Source organism: Hemicordylus capensis, chromosome 1 (assembly GCF_027244095.1).
Source record: "Hemicordylus capensis ecotype Gifberg chromosome 1, rHemCap1.1.pri, whole genome shotgun sequence".
NCBI lineage: Eukaryota > Metazoa > Chordata > Lepidosauria > Squamata > Cordylidae > Hemicordylus > Hemicordylus capensis.
Genome location: NC_069657.1, coordinates 141615224 through 141630723, shown reverse-complemented (window position 1 = coordinate 141630723; position 15500 = coordinate 141615224). Strand labels below are relative to the sequence as shown.

General features: G+C 44.3%; 1 protein-coding gene across 1 annotated transcript in view; it reads left to right on the top strand.

The window, feature by feature from the left end:
• LOC128349154 (membrane-spanning 4-domains subfamily A member 12-like) overlaps positions 1–15195 on the top strand; it is a 28385-nt gene extending 13190 nt beyond the window's left edge. The window contains exons 3-6 of the mRNA XM_053305131.1: positions 7751–7807; positions 10320–10448; positions 12691–12801; positions 13125–15195. Of these exons, the coding sequence (XP_053161106.1) occupies positions 7751–7807; positions 10320–10448; positions 12691–12801; positions 13125–13250 (423 nt within the window). The 3' untranslated portion in view covers positions 13251–15195. The remainder of the gene's footprint in view (positions 1–7750; positions 7808–10319; positions 10449–12690; positions 12802–13124) is intronic.
• Positions 15196–15500: the final 305 nt, after the last annotated feature.

Here is a 15500-nt window from a genome sequence, read left to right as displayed (position 1 = left end):
TACAAGTAGCCTCCTGACCGGTGTCGGGATGCTCCCCATAATGCACTGTGCACTCGCACAGTGCATTCTGGAAGCTCTGGGGCCTCCTGGCCCCCAAACCTCACTGCTGCCTCCCTACTACTGGCAGAAGCTGGCAATCAACTGGGTGGACAATCCGGCCGCCCAGCAACATGGACAGGATCGTCTGCAGGGGAAGTAAGTTTTTAACTGCTTCCTCCCCTTGCCCTGTCCAAGCCCATTCTCCAATCATGAGAATGGGCTCGTTGTCTTGTTTGAGCTAAACACTGCACCTTTGAACCAGGGGTGCACAACTCAAATGGGTCGGAACCAACCATGACTTGGTGTGTGGGGGTTGAAGTCAGTTTTCAGTGCATTAATGATTATATTTCAGTTAATTAACAATATTAATGAAAGCAATGATTAGTACTTGTGGATCTTGTTCCCACCCATCAAGGGACGGATAATTTTAACCAAGGATAATGGCTGTGAAACAGGGCCTGTTCTTCCTCAATTAGTAGGGCGCCTGGAGTGAATGCCAGTTGTCTCCTCCCCCTAAATCACTGTTGCTTTCAGGCTGTGATCTTAGGTATGTTTACTTGGGAGTAAGTCTTACTGGGTAGACTGTGGGATATATTTCCAAGTAAACATGCATAGGATGGTGTTGTAAGGCAGTTTCCAGAGAGAAGAGGAGATGGGTCCACCTCGGAGAAGAGGGAAGTGATGGGAAGGAGCAACCCTCTGCCTCCCTGGGGTGCACTCTGCCTGTGCCTGCCTGATGCTGCAGCAGCAACTGGCTCACTTTCTCATTGGTCCATCATTGCCCCATGCCGCTCATCTGGTCTCAAGTGGCCCAACTGCATTGAGCTGTTGCTGCGCATCAGTTGGACAAGCCAAGAGTTCTTCATGGCTCCTGCTGTTGCTGCAGGATATTTCTACCTGGGTGTCAGCAAAAAAAGGTCCCCAAGTGCCAGATCCGAGGCCCGAGCCTTATCTTGTGCAGGCCTGATTTAAACCTATATTCTCATGTGTTGTACCACACATCGGTGTTTCATGGAATCAGTTGTTACTACCCATTTTGAGAAGACAAGCAACCTGTGGGGCTTGTCAGCACCTTCCTCTGCTGCCGTGGAAGCAAGAGCATTGGCATTTCATCTCTCTCATTGAAAAGGGGGCAGGATAAGCACTCAGTGGAAAAGGAATCTCCATGCCAACACTGAGCCTGCACTCAGGCAGCCTGCCACAGTCTGATCAAGGTCCATGCTGGGCCACCATCTGGCTCTGCCACTGCAGCACGGACCGACTCCAAGCTGTGTGTGCCATATGGCTTCTCTATGGTAAGTCTGTGATGTCAGCGTGCAACCATTCCAGAAATGCAGTGCCTCGTGGCTCTGCTGCTTGTGTGGATCTTTCCTTTATCCGTCAGCCTTGTCACCTTCTAACATAAAAAGAACAGTTGCAATGGTCAAGCATGCAATAGCAGCACCTTATGCAGCAACTGTAAGCACACTTCATAGGAAGCAAGTGTTACTGAGATGGATGTAGGATTCCATGGCTAGACCAGCTAATGGGAAGAAGAGCCTAAGATGGATGGGGATTCCTGAAAAGGGGCTTACTAAAGGCACAGTCACAAATAGTTCCCATGGAAAGGAAAGGAAAATCTTAAAAAGCTTATGCGACTGCACAAAAATCTTAGTGATGATCTAAAAATATAAAAAGGACATATTTAAGAAATGGAAGAAAGGTCAGATCAGTACAGAAAGGGCAGGAGAAATACAGACAAGGAGACTCGGACTTGTAGGGTCAGGAAAGGTAAAGCTCAGAGTGAGCTGAAATTGGCAAGGCATGCTAAGAACAACAAAAGGGGCTTTTTCTGGTGTTTGGAAAAGAGAAAGGAAATGGTAGACCTGCTGCTCTGTAAAGATAGTGAAATGAAGTTGGGTGATGATGGAAAGACGGACGTGCTCAACTCCTATTTTGTCTCTGTCTTCTCTCAAGAGGAAACGACATACAATCTCACAAAAGCAACATGAATGGTGAAGGGTCCGAATGGTGAAGCAACATGAATGGTGAATATTTTCCAAGAATATTCTTGGAAAATAATATTCTACAATTCAATTTCCCCCAAATATTCTGCACCTGAAGCAGGAAAAAACCATTAAAAGAATAAAACGGCATCAGTAAATTTTCAACCACGGATATTCAAAGATGGCCAACATTCGAATTCATAAAATCCTTTTGCTTCAGGGCCCAAAGATTGTTCTGTGAAAGCTTAAATCTGTTTTTTTTAACATATGAATGGAAGCTGAATATTACCAGCAGTTACCAATTTAGCACCAGGAATTCATATCACTCAGCAGGGAAGGTAGAGCCATGCCTTCTTTGAAAAAGACAGTTTGTTTTAAGGTATGGAAGAAAGAATATATATTTTTAAATTATCAATTTGATTTTTGATTAATCTGACCAGGGATTGGCACAAGGTCGCCTGGTTAGTTTAGTGGCTGAGAAAGAGAATTAGGCATGGGTTCTTTTCCGACTGCACTGAAGATGGCCGTGTGGTAATTGCTGGTAACTGATTTGCAAAAAGGTGCAGATTAACTTTTCATTTGCAAATGAAGCCACAGCATGAGAATTATTCAGAGAACATTCTAAGAATAATTGGAAGTCCAGCAGAATATTCTTGGAATTTCCCTCCTCATATATTCGCAATGAGAATCATTCAAAAATACTTGTGGCATATTTGTCCCAATTCTAGTCAGGATTGCAATTCAAGATTGAAAATAAGTTAGTCAGGAAACTCTTAACTTCCTTAAATGTCTTCAGGACTGGATGGATTGCAATCTAGGGAATCAATGGAACTTATTGATATACTGTTAGCTCTGCACATAATCTTTGAGAAATCCTGGATAATGGATGAGGTGCTACAAGACTGCAGATGAACTAAGGTCTCAATCTTCAAAATAGGGGAAACTGCAGTCTGATCAGTCTGACTTTGATATCAGGCATGATCTAGAACAGATTACAAAGTCATCAATGTACAAGCTGTCATGAACCCTGAGTCTGACATGGGGGAGTCACAGGATGAAGGGGTCATGACCCCTGAGCTGGACATCACGGGCTCTCAAGGTGAAGTGGTTGTGACCCCTGGGCCTGACTCTGACCGAGAGGACTCACAAGTTGAAGCAAGCTTTGAGGGGCCTTCACCCTCACCAATGGAAATGCCAGCAACTGCTGACCCCCCTACACACCCTTGCCTATGTCCTCCAAGTCAAAGGATGAACCAGAAGCACCCCAGTCCCCAGCAGCAGCCACCAGCTATGCCACAGCCAGCACTTAAGAAATAGGGCACAGCCCCTTTGAGACATTCCAGCTCAGGTGGGGCTGCAGTGCTAGTTCAGTTTTTAAGGCCTCAACTTGCCACTGCTATTTGCTGAACCAATTTTGTTGTGGATTGGTGCTCTTCTGTCTCATGTTTTTGATTTCCCTGGCTTCTGACGTTTTGGACTTGAACCTGCCTACTTCTAACATACTGATCTTTGGCTTCTGACCTTTGCCTGTTTTGACTTTGCCTCACCTGCCCCTAATGGACTGATCTCTGGCTCCTAACGTCTTGCTTCTTTGACTTTGCCTCTCCTGCTCCCACAGTGTGCTTACTGCCACACCTGACCTGCTCATAGGGGCATAGCTAGGGGAGAGGGGGCCTGTGTTCACCCCTCTCCCTGACGGCCCCTCAGAGTGAGGGAGATAATGAAGAAAATAGGGAGGGTGGAGCTGGAGGACCCTCAGGAGCTGGGTGGCCCAGGTTTGAACCCATTCGCTCAACTATAGCTTCACCCCTGTCTGCTCAGGTACAACACAAGCATCTTGATAGCAACATGATTAGTAGAATGTAGTATGGATTTATCAAGAATAAATCCTGCCAAGCTATCTTCTCTCCCTCTTATTTTTAATCAGATTATTAACTTTGGGCATTGTGAGGGTGCTGTGCATGTAATTTCGCTTGATTTCACAAAACACCTGACATAATTCTTCATGGTATTTTGGTCAACAAATCCATCAGATGCAGGCTAAATGATAATGTCATCAGGTGGATTAACAATTGGCTAGAAAACTCTACTCAAAGAATACTCCTCAGTGGCTCCTCATCAAACTAGAGGGAAATTTTCAGGGCTGTCCTTAGGGCATGGCAAGCAGGGTGACTGCCCTGGGCCCCACTCTTTTAACCCCCATTAGAATTAACTGGAAGGGGGCCCCCGCACTGGCGGATTTGCCCTTGACCCCGCACTCTACCAGGACTCTCTAAGGACAGCCCTGGAGATTTTGACCAGGGTTTTGCAGAGCTGGGTCTTGTTATCAATGACAGATGAAGGGGTGGGGGGAATCCTCATCACATCTACAGATGATACAAAACTGGGTGGAATAGCCAACACCTCAGAAGGCAGAAATAACACTCCAAATGACCTTCACAGAACAGAAAACTGGGCTGAAACAAACACAATGAAAATTCAACAGAGAAAAATGCAAATTTCTGCATTTAGGCAAAAATAAAATAAAATTCAAACGCACAGGTATGGGATGGGGGATACCAAGCTCGGCATCAGTACATTTTGAAAAGGATCTCAGAATTGTAGTCAATCGCAAGCTGAACATGAGTCAGCCATGTGATGCAGCTGCAAAAAAGCCTAATTTAAGCTGCCTTAATATAACCACAATTTCCAAGACACAAGAAGTAACAATTCCACTTTATTCTGCATTAGTCAGACCTCATCCGGAGTATTGTGTCCAGTTCTGGGAACCACAATTTAAGAAGGATGTAGACAAGAAGGTGCCACACTTTAGAAAGGATGTAGAGAAAGTTACATTAGGAGAAATATCCTCATAGTAAGAGCAGTTTCACAGTGGAACCCATTATCTGGCAGGAGTGGGGAGTGCGGGATGCACAGCCCTTACAGATCTGGTTCAGTGCTGTAAAGCACCAGACTCCTTGTGATGCTGCAACACTGATTCTGTGGATGGAGCCCTGAATATAATGTCAGCCACTGAATTTACAAAATTGCAAAGGAGGAGAAGAAAACATTGAGAAAGAAGTGTGAAATAGCCCAGTTTCGGGTTTGTGAAACAGCCAAGGCGAACTTCTTCTAAAACTAGTCAGCTGAAAAAATTACTAAGACATCTATGGTAATACTCATTGTATGGGTGCAGTGGCACAAATTCAGCATCGGAGAGAAATAAAAAAGGTTCCGTTGTCAGGCTGGCAGGGAGAGGTAAGGGAAAGCAAAGTCATTTGTGGAAAAGGTCCTACTTCTTTAATGAAATACAAATGTTCACATTTGAAAATGCTATGGGATCTGGAAAGTGCCACCTCCTTGACTGATTGGTATAGATCTTGAACTAGCTTGAGGACAGCTACAAGCAGTAAATAATGTTTGGGGGCATATGGGGTAGGGTGGACCTTGACTCCTTCTCTCTACCTTTGGCTGTCTTTTTCGAGCAAATTCACCAACTTCTTCCCCTCAGTTTCATGTTGCTGTTGATTAGCTTCATACCAGGCTGTAGCCTGATGCTCACCCTTCCAATTGTCCTCTCTAGCTTGGTTTTCAACAGTTACCTATTAGCTTTCATCTGTATTGTCTCCCACGTGCACATGTGAGGCTGAAAGTAACTCTTGTTTAAATGAGTGTGTGATGAGAGTATGAAACCAACACTCTGCTCATTTGCATTACAAATGCCTTTCTTCTGCTTTCTAGCATTTAGCAGTAATTGTATGTTCAAATGAACGAGAGACAGGCTCAAAAGACCATTGAAGCCTCACATGTGAAATCACCCTTAGAATGTGTTGGCAGAGTCACTTTCCCTAGATGTGCATTTGTTTCTCATTCCTGAATAGGGCTGCAACAAATATTTGCCTTAAAATTAAGACAGCCAGACAAATTACTGGGGAAGGGAGAATCCTCCTCTCACTCTCACTCTCTTTGCCTTCATTGTTGTCAGCCTCATTTCCCCACTGCTATTTAGTCCAATTGGCTATGGCGATTAGTTGAGGTTCAAGACTTCTGTGCGCCTGAGGCAGGATGCCAAATGCTGTCTCCTCCCACCCCCATGCACCCTCCTCCCCTTCTTTCTCTCTTTTTTAAAAAAGCAGAGGGTAGGAGAGTGTCTTGCTGCCTCACTGATATGCTTGCTTGCCTCATAGAAGGGCCACCCTGATGGTGAGTCATATGGTCTTATAAGCAACCTTATATTGAGTCAGACTCTTTGTTCATCTAGCTCATTATTGTCTACACAGACTGGCAGGAGTTTTCCAGGGTTTAGACAGTCTTTCCCAGCTCTACCTAGAGATATGAATACGACAAATATTTATATATGGCTTTTCAACAAAAGTTCCCGAAGTGGTTTACAGAGAGAGAGAGAGAGAGAGAGAGAGAGAGAGAGAGAGAGAGAGAGAGAGAGAGAGAGAGATTATATGGCTCCTTGTCCCCAAAGGGATCACAATCTAAAAAAGGAATATATGGAACATAGGAAGCTGCCATATACTGAGTCAGACCATTGGTCTATCTAGCTCAGTATTGTCTTCACAGACTGGCAGAGACTTCTCCAAGGTTGCAGGCAGGAATCTCTCTCAGCCCTATCTTGGAGATGCCAGGGAGGGAACTTGGAACCTAGATACTCTTCCCAGAGTGGCTCCATCCCCTGAGGGGAATATCTTACATTGTTCACACTTCTAGTCTCCCATTCGTATGCAACCAGGGTGGACCCTGCTTAGCTAAGGGGACAATTCATGCTTGCTACCACAAGACTAGCTCTCCTCACTTATGCCAGCAATTGAACTTGGAAGCTTCTGCATGCAAAGCATGGCTCATATGACTCATTGTATAGGTCACCACCGGGGCCGGCTCAGGGGCTTTTGGCACTCTAGACAAAGTCTGGTTTTAGCGCCCCTTCCTCCACATTTAATATAGAGAAAAATGATCCTGAAAATGCTAACAGCACAATCCTATGCATGTTTACTCAGAAGTAAGCCCCACTGTGTTAAATCAAGCAGTGTGAACAAGTGGGGCCAACAACTGTGAGGGCAATGGCACTGACAAGAAATGGCATTGAAAAGAGCAATTTTATTGAATGTGAAACAACCTGAAAATGAAAATTGCAAACATGGGACCATTTTTGGGGCACTCCTGAAACCTTCCCCAACATGAACCAAGGCAAATGGTTTCAGCCCTAGTCTATTCTGGAGCCACCACATCAAACACACTACACCGTCTGTGGCTTCAAGGCAGAGCAACCATAGCATGGCTCAGATCAGTCACTTGAGTTGTCATGTGCCTAGGATCTACATGGCTTCAGAGCAGGGTGAAGGTGTCAGCTCTCACTCATCCTGCATCTCCATCTTCTTTTGGAGGGATGAAGTGCCCTGCAGCTACTTCCTGCCATGGGAAAGCACAGAGACAGCCTTAGTTTTGAGGCCCAAATGAGAGGACTGAAGTAGAAGATTGCAGTGTTCACAGATGATACACAAAAGTGAGTTGTCCCAAACAGTAGAGGCCACTTACCTGGCCAGATGTTGAGACAACTCATTACAAGGTGTACAAGTGGCAACAGCCTCTCTCTTGAAAGAATGCAAGCAAAGATCGTACCAATCTTTCTCTTCATTCTTGCCACAGCCATCTGAGGAGGGTCCTGTGATGGTGGGAAGGGAGACTAGGTATCATGTGGTGGCTATCGATTACATACTTGTTTCCTTCCTCCCAAATAGTACATTGTCTCTGGATGCCTCTCCATTGGCGCTGAGAAGAGCCCTACAGAATGTGCAGTGAGTTGATTTGATGTACTTCTCTCTCTCTCTCTCTCTCTCTCTCTCTCTCTCTCTCTCTCTCCTGTTAATTGCAGATGAACCCTCTCACCAGAGCTGTGTACATCTGAGATGAATAGCTAAGTTGCTAAGACTTTTTTCTCTGCATTATGTATGGATCCCTCCACCCTACATTATGTATGGGTGTGTGTCTGACATTAAACGGTATAGGCTTAATATATTGTACACATGTAGAGTGTAAATCTATGTTCAAAGCATATATAGTAATATATTTCCTCGCTGTTAGGGATGTGCACAAAACTGGTTTGCCCGGTTCGGTTCGGATCCAAACCGGGTCCGAACCAGGAGGGGGTAGTTCAGTTTTGGTTTTGTTCGAACCACCCCGTGGTTCGGTTCAGATCCAAACCGGTTCAGACCGGTTTGGATCAGTTCGGATCAGTTCGGACACCCGAAAATTGGTAGGATGGTAGCTGGCACCCAGGGGTACCTGTCACCCAAACCCCAAAGCAATCGGACACTCGTACGATTTCCTATGAATTTTTGAAAATTATTTATATTTTTTTCTCATAGGATATAATGGGACTCGAACCAGGCCATTATTCCTTATTGTGGAGCACCCATGGGTGCCAACAACCATGCAAACCCTGAAGCAATCAGACACCCCTATGATTTTTTATGAATATTGTGTCTCAATGTGTATATTCAATGTGTCTCATTGAAAATCTCATTTGCTATCATAGAATCCACACTCAATACCTCAGAAACAACAGAACCCTGTACCCCATGGGTTAGAAACCCATTTGGGTGGTTGGCACCCCATGTGCACTACACCACCACTCGCTCTAGGCCACCCCAGCACCCCCCAAGTGCACTTATGGGGCTGCTGAAAGCTCCATTATAACTTATTATGAGGAAAAACCTTAAAGACGAGTAAATTTCAACAATTAACCAAAAAACAGCCCTCTGCCCAAATCCTTTGAAAAAATTCAGGTAGCTTCCTTGCCCCTACCTGGCACTACCACCAACCCCACACTGCTCTAGGCCACCCCTTTGCCCCTGACGTGCTGACACCTCCATGCTTCTTTATGGAGAAAAACCTTAAAGACGCGTAAACTTCAAAAATCACTTAAAAATCATCCCTTTGCCCAATTCCTTTCAAATGATTCTGATAGCTTCCTTGCCCACCCTAGGGACTACCACCCACCACACTCCACTCTACGACACCCCTTTTCCCCCGACATGAAGCTATACATTTGCTGCAATCCTAATTATTCTCTATGAGGAATTCAAAAATACTTTAACAATTCACCAATAATCAGAGGAGTGTCCAATTGCCTTGGGATTTTTTGGGTGGTAGGCAACCCTGTCTGTCTACCACCTACCCCGCTTTTGTGCCCCTAGGTGCTCCACAATAGGGGATATGGACTGGTTCAGGTCCCATTATACTCTATGAGAAAAATAATTAAAAATATTCCAAATATTCATAAGAAATCATAGGGGTGTATGATTGCTTCAGGGTTTGCATGGTTGTTGGCACCCATGGGTGCTCCACAATAAGGAATAATGGCCTGGTTCGAGTCCCATTATATCCTATGAGAAAAATATATAAATAATTTTCAAAAATTCATTAAAAATCGTACGAGTGTCCGATTGCTTTGGGGTTTAGGTGCCAGCTACCATCCTACCAATCTTCATGTGTCCGAACCGGTCCTAACTGGTCCAAACCGGTCCGAATCGAACCACCCCCGGTTCGGATCTGAACCAGTTCGCACATCCCTACTCTGTATCCTATGTTTGAGGGCACTTGCTCACTCTTCAAATGAACAACATGTACAGCTGTTCACACACACACACACACACACACATCCCTAAATATGCACATACAGCAAAGGTCACCCAGTGAGCTTCATGGCTAAGTGGAAATGTGGATCCAGGTCTCCATCGTCCAAGTACAACTATCTGTGCACTATGCTGCACTGGCTCTATCATCCATTTTGTAGGCTACTCAAACAATTAGACTGAGTTTCCATGATCATGTGGTATAACCATTGTTGGACTGTGCTATATCAGATTACAAGTGGGGAAAGAATGACTGAATACTTTCCCCATTTATAAAGCAAATGAACTACCTACTTCTCTGCACACAGAAAACTACATGTCAGGTTATAGCTGAGCGGTCTCTTTAAAGTTTTCTATGCACAGAGATTTTTTTGTGGGAGGAGCAGAATATTCAAACAAGTGGCCCCTCTCCCTACAGTTTGAAGTGGTATAGCCCAGGAATAGTGGTTGATATAAGGACGATTACTCAAGGTATTTCCCCTGAAATTAAAAGTGTTTCATCGTGAAGTAAAGAAGTATCATGAAGTACAGACAGATGGAGTTCTTGAAGACTATAAAAGTAAAACTAGAGATTAAGCAAGTGTTCAGTTCTCAGAGCAGCTAGCACTAAATATCCAATATTCTTCTCCCTTCTCTACAGGTAATACCTATATTCCATTTTTGTATTTTTCAGGTAAAAGGCACCCAAGCCATGAATATCATCAGTGCCATCTTTGCATTGCTTGGAATACTGGCTGTTATTGTAGATCTGAGCAGAAATGGATCATTTCATTCTGATAACCATCACTATTCCTTGGTGATGGTAGGTTTATACTTAAGTAACAACATTGCTCCTGGATGCAACTCCTTGAAACTAACAGAGGGATTGGAGGGGCTGATACAATGTTTAGGCTTGGTTCAGACATAACATGGAACCATGGGTCTAATGGACTCGTGGCTCCACGCCCCCTTCCCCCATTCTTCCAATCGTGTTTGGATGTTGGGGGAGGGGCCTCTCTGCAGTCAGCAGGACTGCAGAGAGGCAGAGGAGTTGGCTATGAGGGCTTCTTTCTTGACAGAAGGACAGCCTGCACAGCCAATTGTGCCGGAATGAGGGAGGAGCTTCCTCCCTCAACTCCAGTCCTGTTGGGCCCAAATTGCAGTGCCAGTGTTCAGATGTAATCCTGGCATCACAGAACTGGAGGTAAGGGTGCCAAAACTCCACTCTGACCAAAGGTTCAGAGTGGAGTTTGGGAAGGGAAACTGCAGGTCCTTTCTCACCCATAATTCCAGTTTCCTGAATTCGGACATGCAGTTTGAGAGATCAGAGGTGAAGGGACCTCCAGTTTCCCAGTACGTCCGAATTCAGCGTTATTGTTTTAAATGAAATGTGGAAGAATAATACAAAACAGCTTGTAGCATTTGCAAGATGCAGGTATATTCAGATGGAGGACATTTTTTATTGTCAAGCATACAGCGTAAGTATGAGTGAGTCATGTCCCCATGACTGTACTGATCCCCCCCCCCATTCAAAATGGCAGACCAGCATGAAGTTTGTGTGTGGCATAGTCTCAACGGACAATCACCGCCACCCAGGCTATCTGACACAATATTCTTGTTGTAATTAATACTTGCCCCTTAGCACTACTACAACACAAAATTGTCCTACGGCATATTGTGTTGACATATAATCTCTTGACCATGATGATAAAGAGACTGGAGCAGGCCATAGGATCATTTGTTCAGTTTCTCCAGTCCTTCTCCTCTACATCATTCATTCCCCCTGCTCTCCCTCTGCCAGTCTTAACCATGGTTAGGAGTTACAACGGCACTTGTGTTAACCATGGTAAATGCTGCTCTAATAACAAGGCTCCCTCTTAAGTTAACCAGTTTCCAACAATTATTTCAATCCTGGTTAAGAGGGAACCTAATCCAATCAACATTGTGGCACTGTTTATTAGTAATGAATCTTGAAAGGTTTCTGCTGAGGCTTTGCCCTGATGGTGGTAGGAAAAATAGTCAAACAGCCTTTCTTATATATTCATTCATCCTCTCCCCCTCCACCATTCCCCCCCCCACACCCCTTCAAAGATCTTGCATATTTAAAACTTGTTTTATTTGCTTTAAATGTTTTAATACATATATTTATATCCCATATTTTAAAATGCTGCCTTTGCAAACCAGATTCCAATATTTAAAAGCACAATAGAAACCAAGGAAGGTGTTCTCTGAAGTCAGCTACTTTGGTCTACTTTGGTCTACACATGCAACCTGATCCTAGACATGTTTACTTGGAAGTATATCCTGCTGTGTTTAATGAGGTTAACTCCCAGGTAAGTGCCTGAAATATTGCAGACTTGGAAGCAGAGCATCGTCTACTGTTAGATCTAGTTACCCACACTAAAACCAAATCAAAGCTGACTCATACCAAATCTGAATGTTGCCCCTTAAATTAGAATATCCTGCAAGAAAGAAGTCTTAAATGACATATTGAGGTCGTGCACACGACCTCATTGAGGAGGGTGGGTGGGCTGCGGGGAAGCCAGGAGCTCGCCTGCCCTTCCTAGCAGATGAGCAGCAGCTGGACTCCCCTTTGCCACACCACATGCCCACACGAGCAGTGGTGGGTGGAGGGAGATGCTGAGAGGGAGGACTCTTCCCCCCCGCCACATCCTCGGGTGCTTCATTGCCGGAAATGGAATGAGTGGAAGCTGTTTAATCTGGCAGCAATCACCCAATTGATCGCCAGCCAAGGTTAAGCGAATCACAGGTTCGTTTAACCTCTGCTAAACACTGGGCTTCAAAATGAGGCTTGGTGTGGGTGCAGCACCGGGTACGACCTCACTCTTGGCACTTCACACACACTGTCTAACCCAGGCTGGGCTGCCCTAGCCTGGGTTAGGCTGCATGTAAACCCTTCTGGTTTACTTGAGAGACCTTCTTGGTACACAGAAAAGATATGTGTAAAAATCTATGACTCTAGGTGCAGCCCAAAAGATTTCAGCCCCGATAAATTTCAGTTTGCTGGCTGGCTTGTAACGTGAAATGTTTTCTTTTGGGAATAGACAGGCAACAGGATCGCCATTGTATTGCTGACATTCACCATCCTGGAATTTTGCATCGCATGTGCCACTGCATATTTTTGGTGCCGAGCAACCCGCTCTGACGCCAATGAGGTGACTGCTTTAATTCTCCTCAGGATTGTAATTGTATCTCTGTTGGGTGAAATAAGAGTGCAGTGATTACTTTTGCTGTAATCCATCATACCAGCTTGAAGTGTCTATACAACACATTATAGGGAGAAAGATGACCAAGCTATTTGGGGCAGATAGTAGGAACTGGGGTAGTCCTTGGTTGGTCTTCTATTTGATGTCTTTGGTTGGAATACCAGAATTAAGAGTTGATCCAATCAATACTGTTTGACATCAGTGGGAAACTGAATCAGAGAAATGTAGGAATGGTGAGAACATGAGCGGGCCTAATTTCTTCTGTTTTCCAGGCCATATTGATTGAACCAAATGCCATCAGGACAGATACTGAAGTACCTTCTGTGGAATCATCAACAGCAAACTTTCCACCAAGTTCCAATGATGTAAGTTACGATCTAAAAGTAGAGACTGTGTAGAAGACGCCAAGGAATCTGGATGGAAAAATCACACTAGCCAACCTCTTTTGAGGTATAAAAGCTGGCCCTTTCCTGCATGACAGATTACCTTCAATTACTGTCAGTATCCTAGCTGCCAGGCCAGTGAGGCCAAAGGGACTCTCTCTCTCCTTTCTTCAATATGGCCTTGGTTCCAGGCTAAGACAAGAAGCATGTGGCTTGATATGCTCTGCTTTGGACTAGGAGGTAACACACAGACTCCTTTTTGCATAGGCTATGTATGGAAATAGCCATGAGTTTGGCAAATGGATCATTAACATGTTAAAATGTGTTTGAAGACTGTCTTGATATAGTATTGGCGGTGGTCACAAGACCCAGAGTGGAAAATGAAACAGAAGCATAGGCAAGCCACGAGTGCATTTTCTCTGGCTGGCCCCATTGCTGATCCTGGTACAAGATGAAAGCAACCAGTCTGTGCTGTTGGTTTGGATGAATCAATGCCTAGTGTTGCAGTTGGGCTGATAGACTTTATCAAACTCGAGTCTCCTGAGGAGTAGCCAACTAGTAATGAGACTGCCTTGGCCCCAATCACAGCAATTGCCCCTCTTGTGCTTCCATATGGAAGCATGGGTGTAGTATAATGAAGTGTACCTGAGACATCATTTGAATTGCACAAATGAAGCTGATTGGTCTTCTGAATTTTATCAGCAATGCTGGATGTTCTTGAGCACTGCCTACTTCATCTATTTCTCGTCATTGTACATACACACCAATAAAGCTTATTCATATAGCAGCTTCTGCTCGGGAGAATTTTCTGCTGGTTTATTACTTAGAGGGGGGAAACACACCCTCTTTGTGGTGACATAGCTTACAGCTATGAATGAGCTAACACAGCAGTTATGTATCTCCTTTTTCACTAGCTTTGGCCTGCTTCAGCCACTGAACCATATGCAAACATCCTGTCCAAAAACACTAGAGAGCATCCTTTCTACATTCCTGATCAATGATCTCCTCCAGCTTTGGTCATTCTGAAGCTGGTCACTGCCATCTCATGCCTGGATGCCTCATATAAAATGACAACTGAGGATATCGGAAAACTTCTGGCAACATCTTTGCAGTCATTGGCTTCCATGATGAACTTCTAGCATTTCCTCATATGATTCTAGGTCAGCTGTAACACTGAGGCAGGTCCAGGGTTAAGAGATGCAGGTCCCTATGGGACTTATTTCTGCTCCTGTCTTGGCAAGAAAAGGTGAGCCCTCCTTGTTTAAAAAGGAAGTGACTTTCCAAACAAGTAGTGTCTGCTACAAGGAGGAAGACATCTGGGTTGCAGTCCTGCACCTAGCTAAAGCCCCACTGAACTTAAAGCCCCATCGAACTGAATCCGTTTCAATTGCCTATTTGAGTGCAGGACTGAAGCCTCTGAGCACAGTCTATTGGAAAAACGGAAATTCTTCTGCAGAAGCATGATTAAAATAAATGGGAGCTGAACAAGAATGTGAAGTCCTCTTGTGCAGCTCCCATTCATGTCAATGGGGCTTGGGAAGAAGAACGTTGAGGTAGCTTATGTTCTTGATTTCCATGGGTGGTGAGCTTTTTGACGGCATGTTGTGTAAGTAGTAGTTGGTGTTTTTGAAATCCTGTCATTATTGTTAAGGAACTGGGAATAGCTAGATGAGGACCCATTTTATTGACTTCTGAGCATCTTGGTTAACATTTCTTCAGAGCATGGGTTTTGTTTTGTTTTTGGAAGATTTCTACTGACTATCTCATGCCTGTCTGTGAAACAGGAATACCTAGTTTTGGGTGACCTCACAGAGGTCCTGTTCTTATAGCTGTTCCTTTGGTCCTTTGCAGGGCAAATGTAGATTTTAGATTCTTCAGGTGATTCACTCTTTGTATGTTTGATCTTGCTTTTTGTGGATATATTTTTTAAAATAAAATAAAACATGAACCTGAAACAGCACATTTGTGAGTTTTGAATGTTCTTTGTTTAGCACAAGGACACCCCTTCCTATAGTTACTTCTCCTACTCTATTCAAAGCAAAATGGGCCACGAGGAGCCAACTCACCGTTCCATTGTCCTCTTCATTGAAGCCTGACAGCTGCCCCGCTGAGAAAGTTCAAATGAAATTTAGGGAAGACACTTTTAATTGATTCATGATATTCCTATTATAAGCTCAACATGGATTACGGTTAAAACAAAGGAAAACAAAGACATCATCCCTTTCAAAACTCTGATCGAAATGTAAAATAACATTAAGGTCTGCT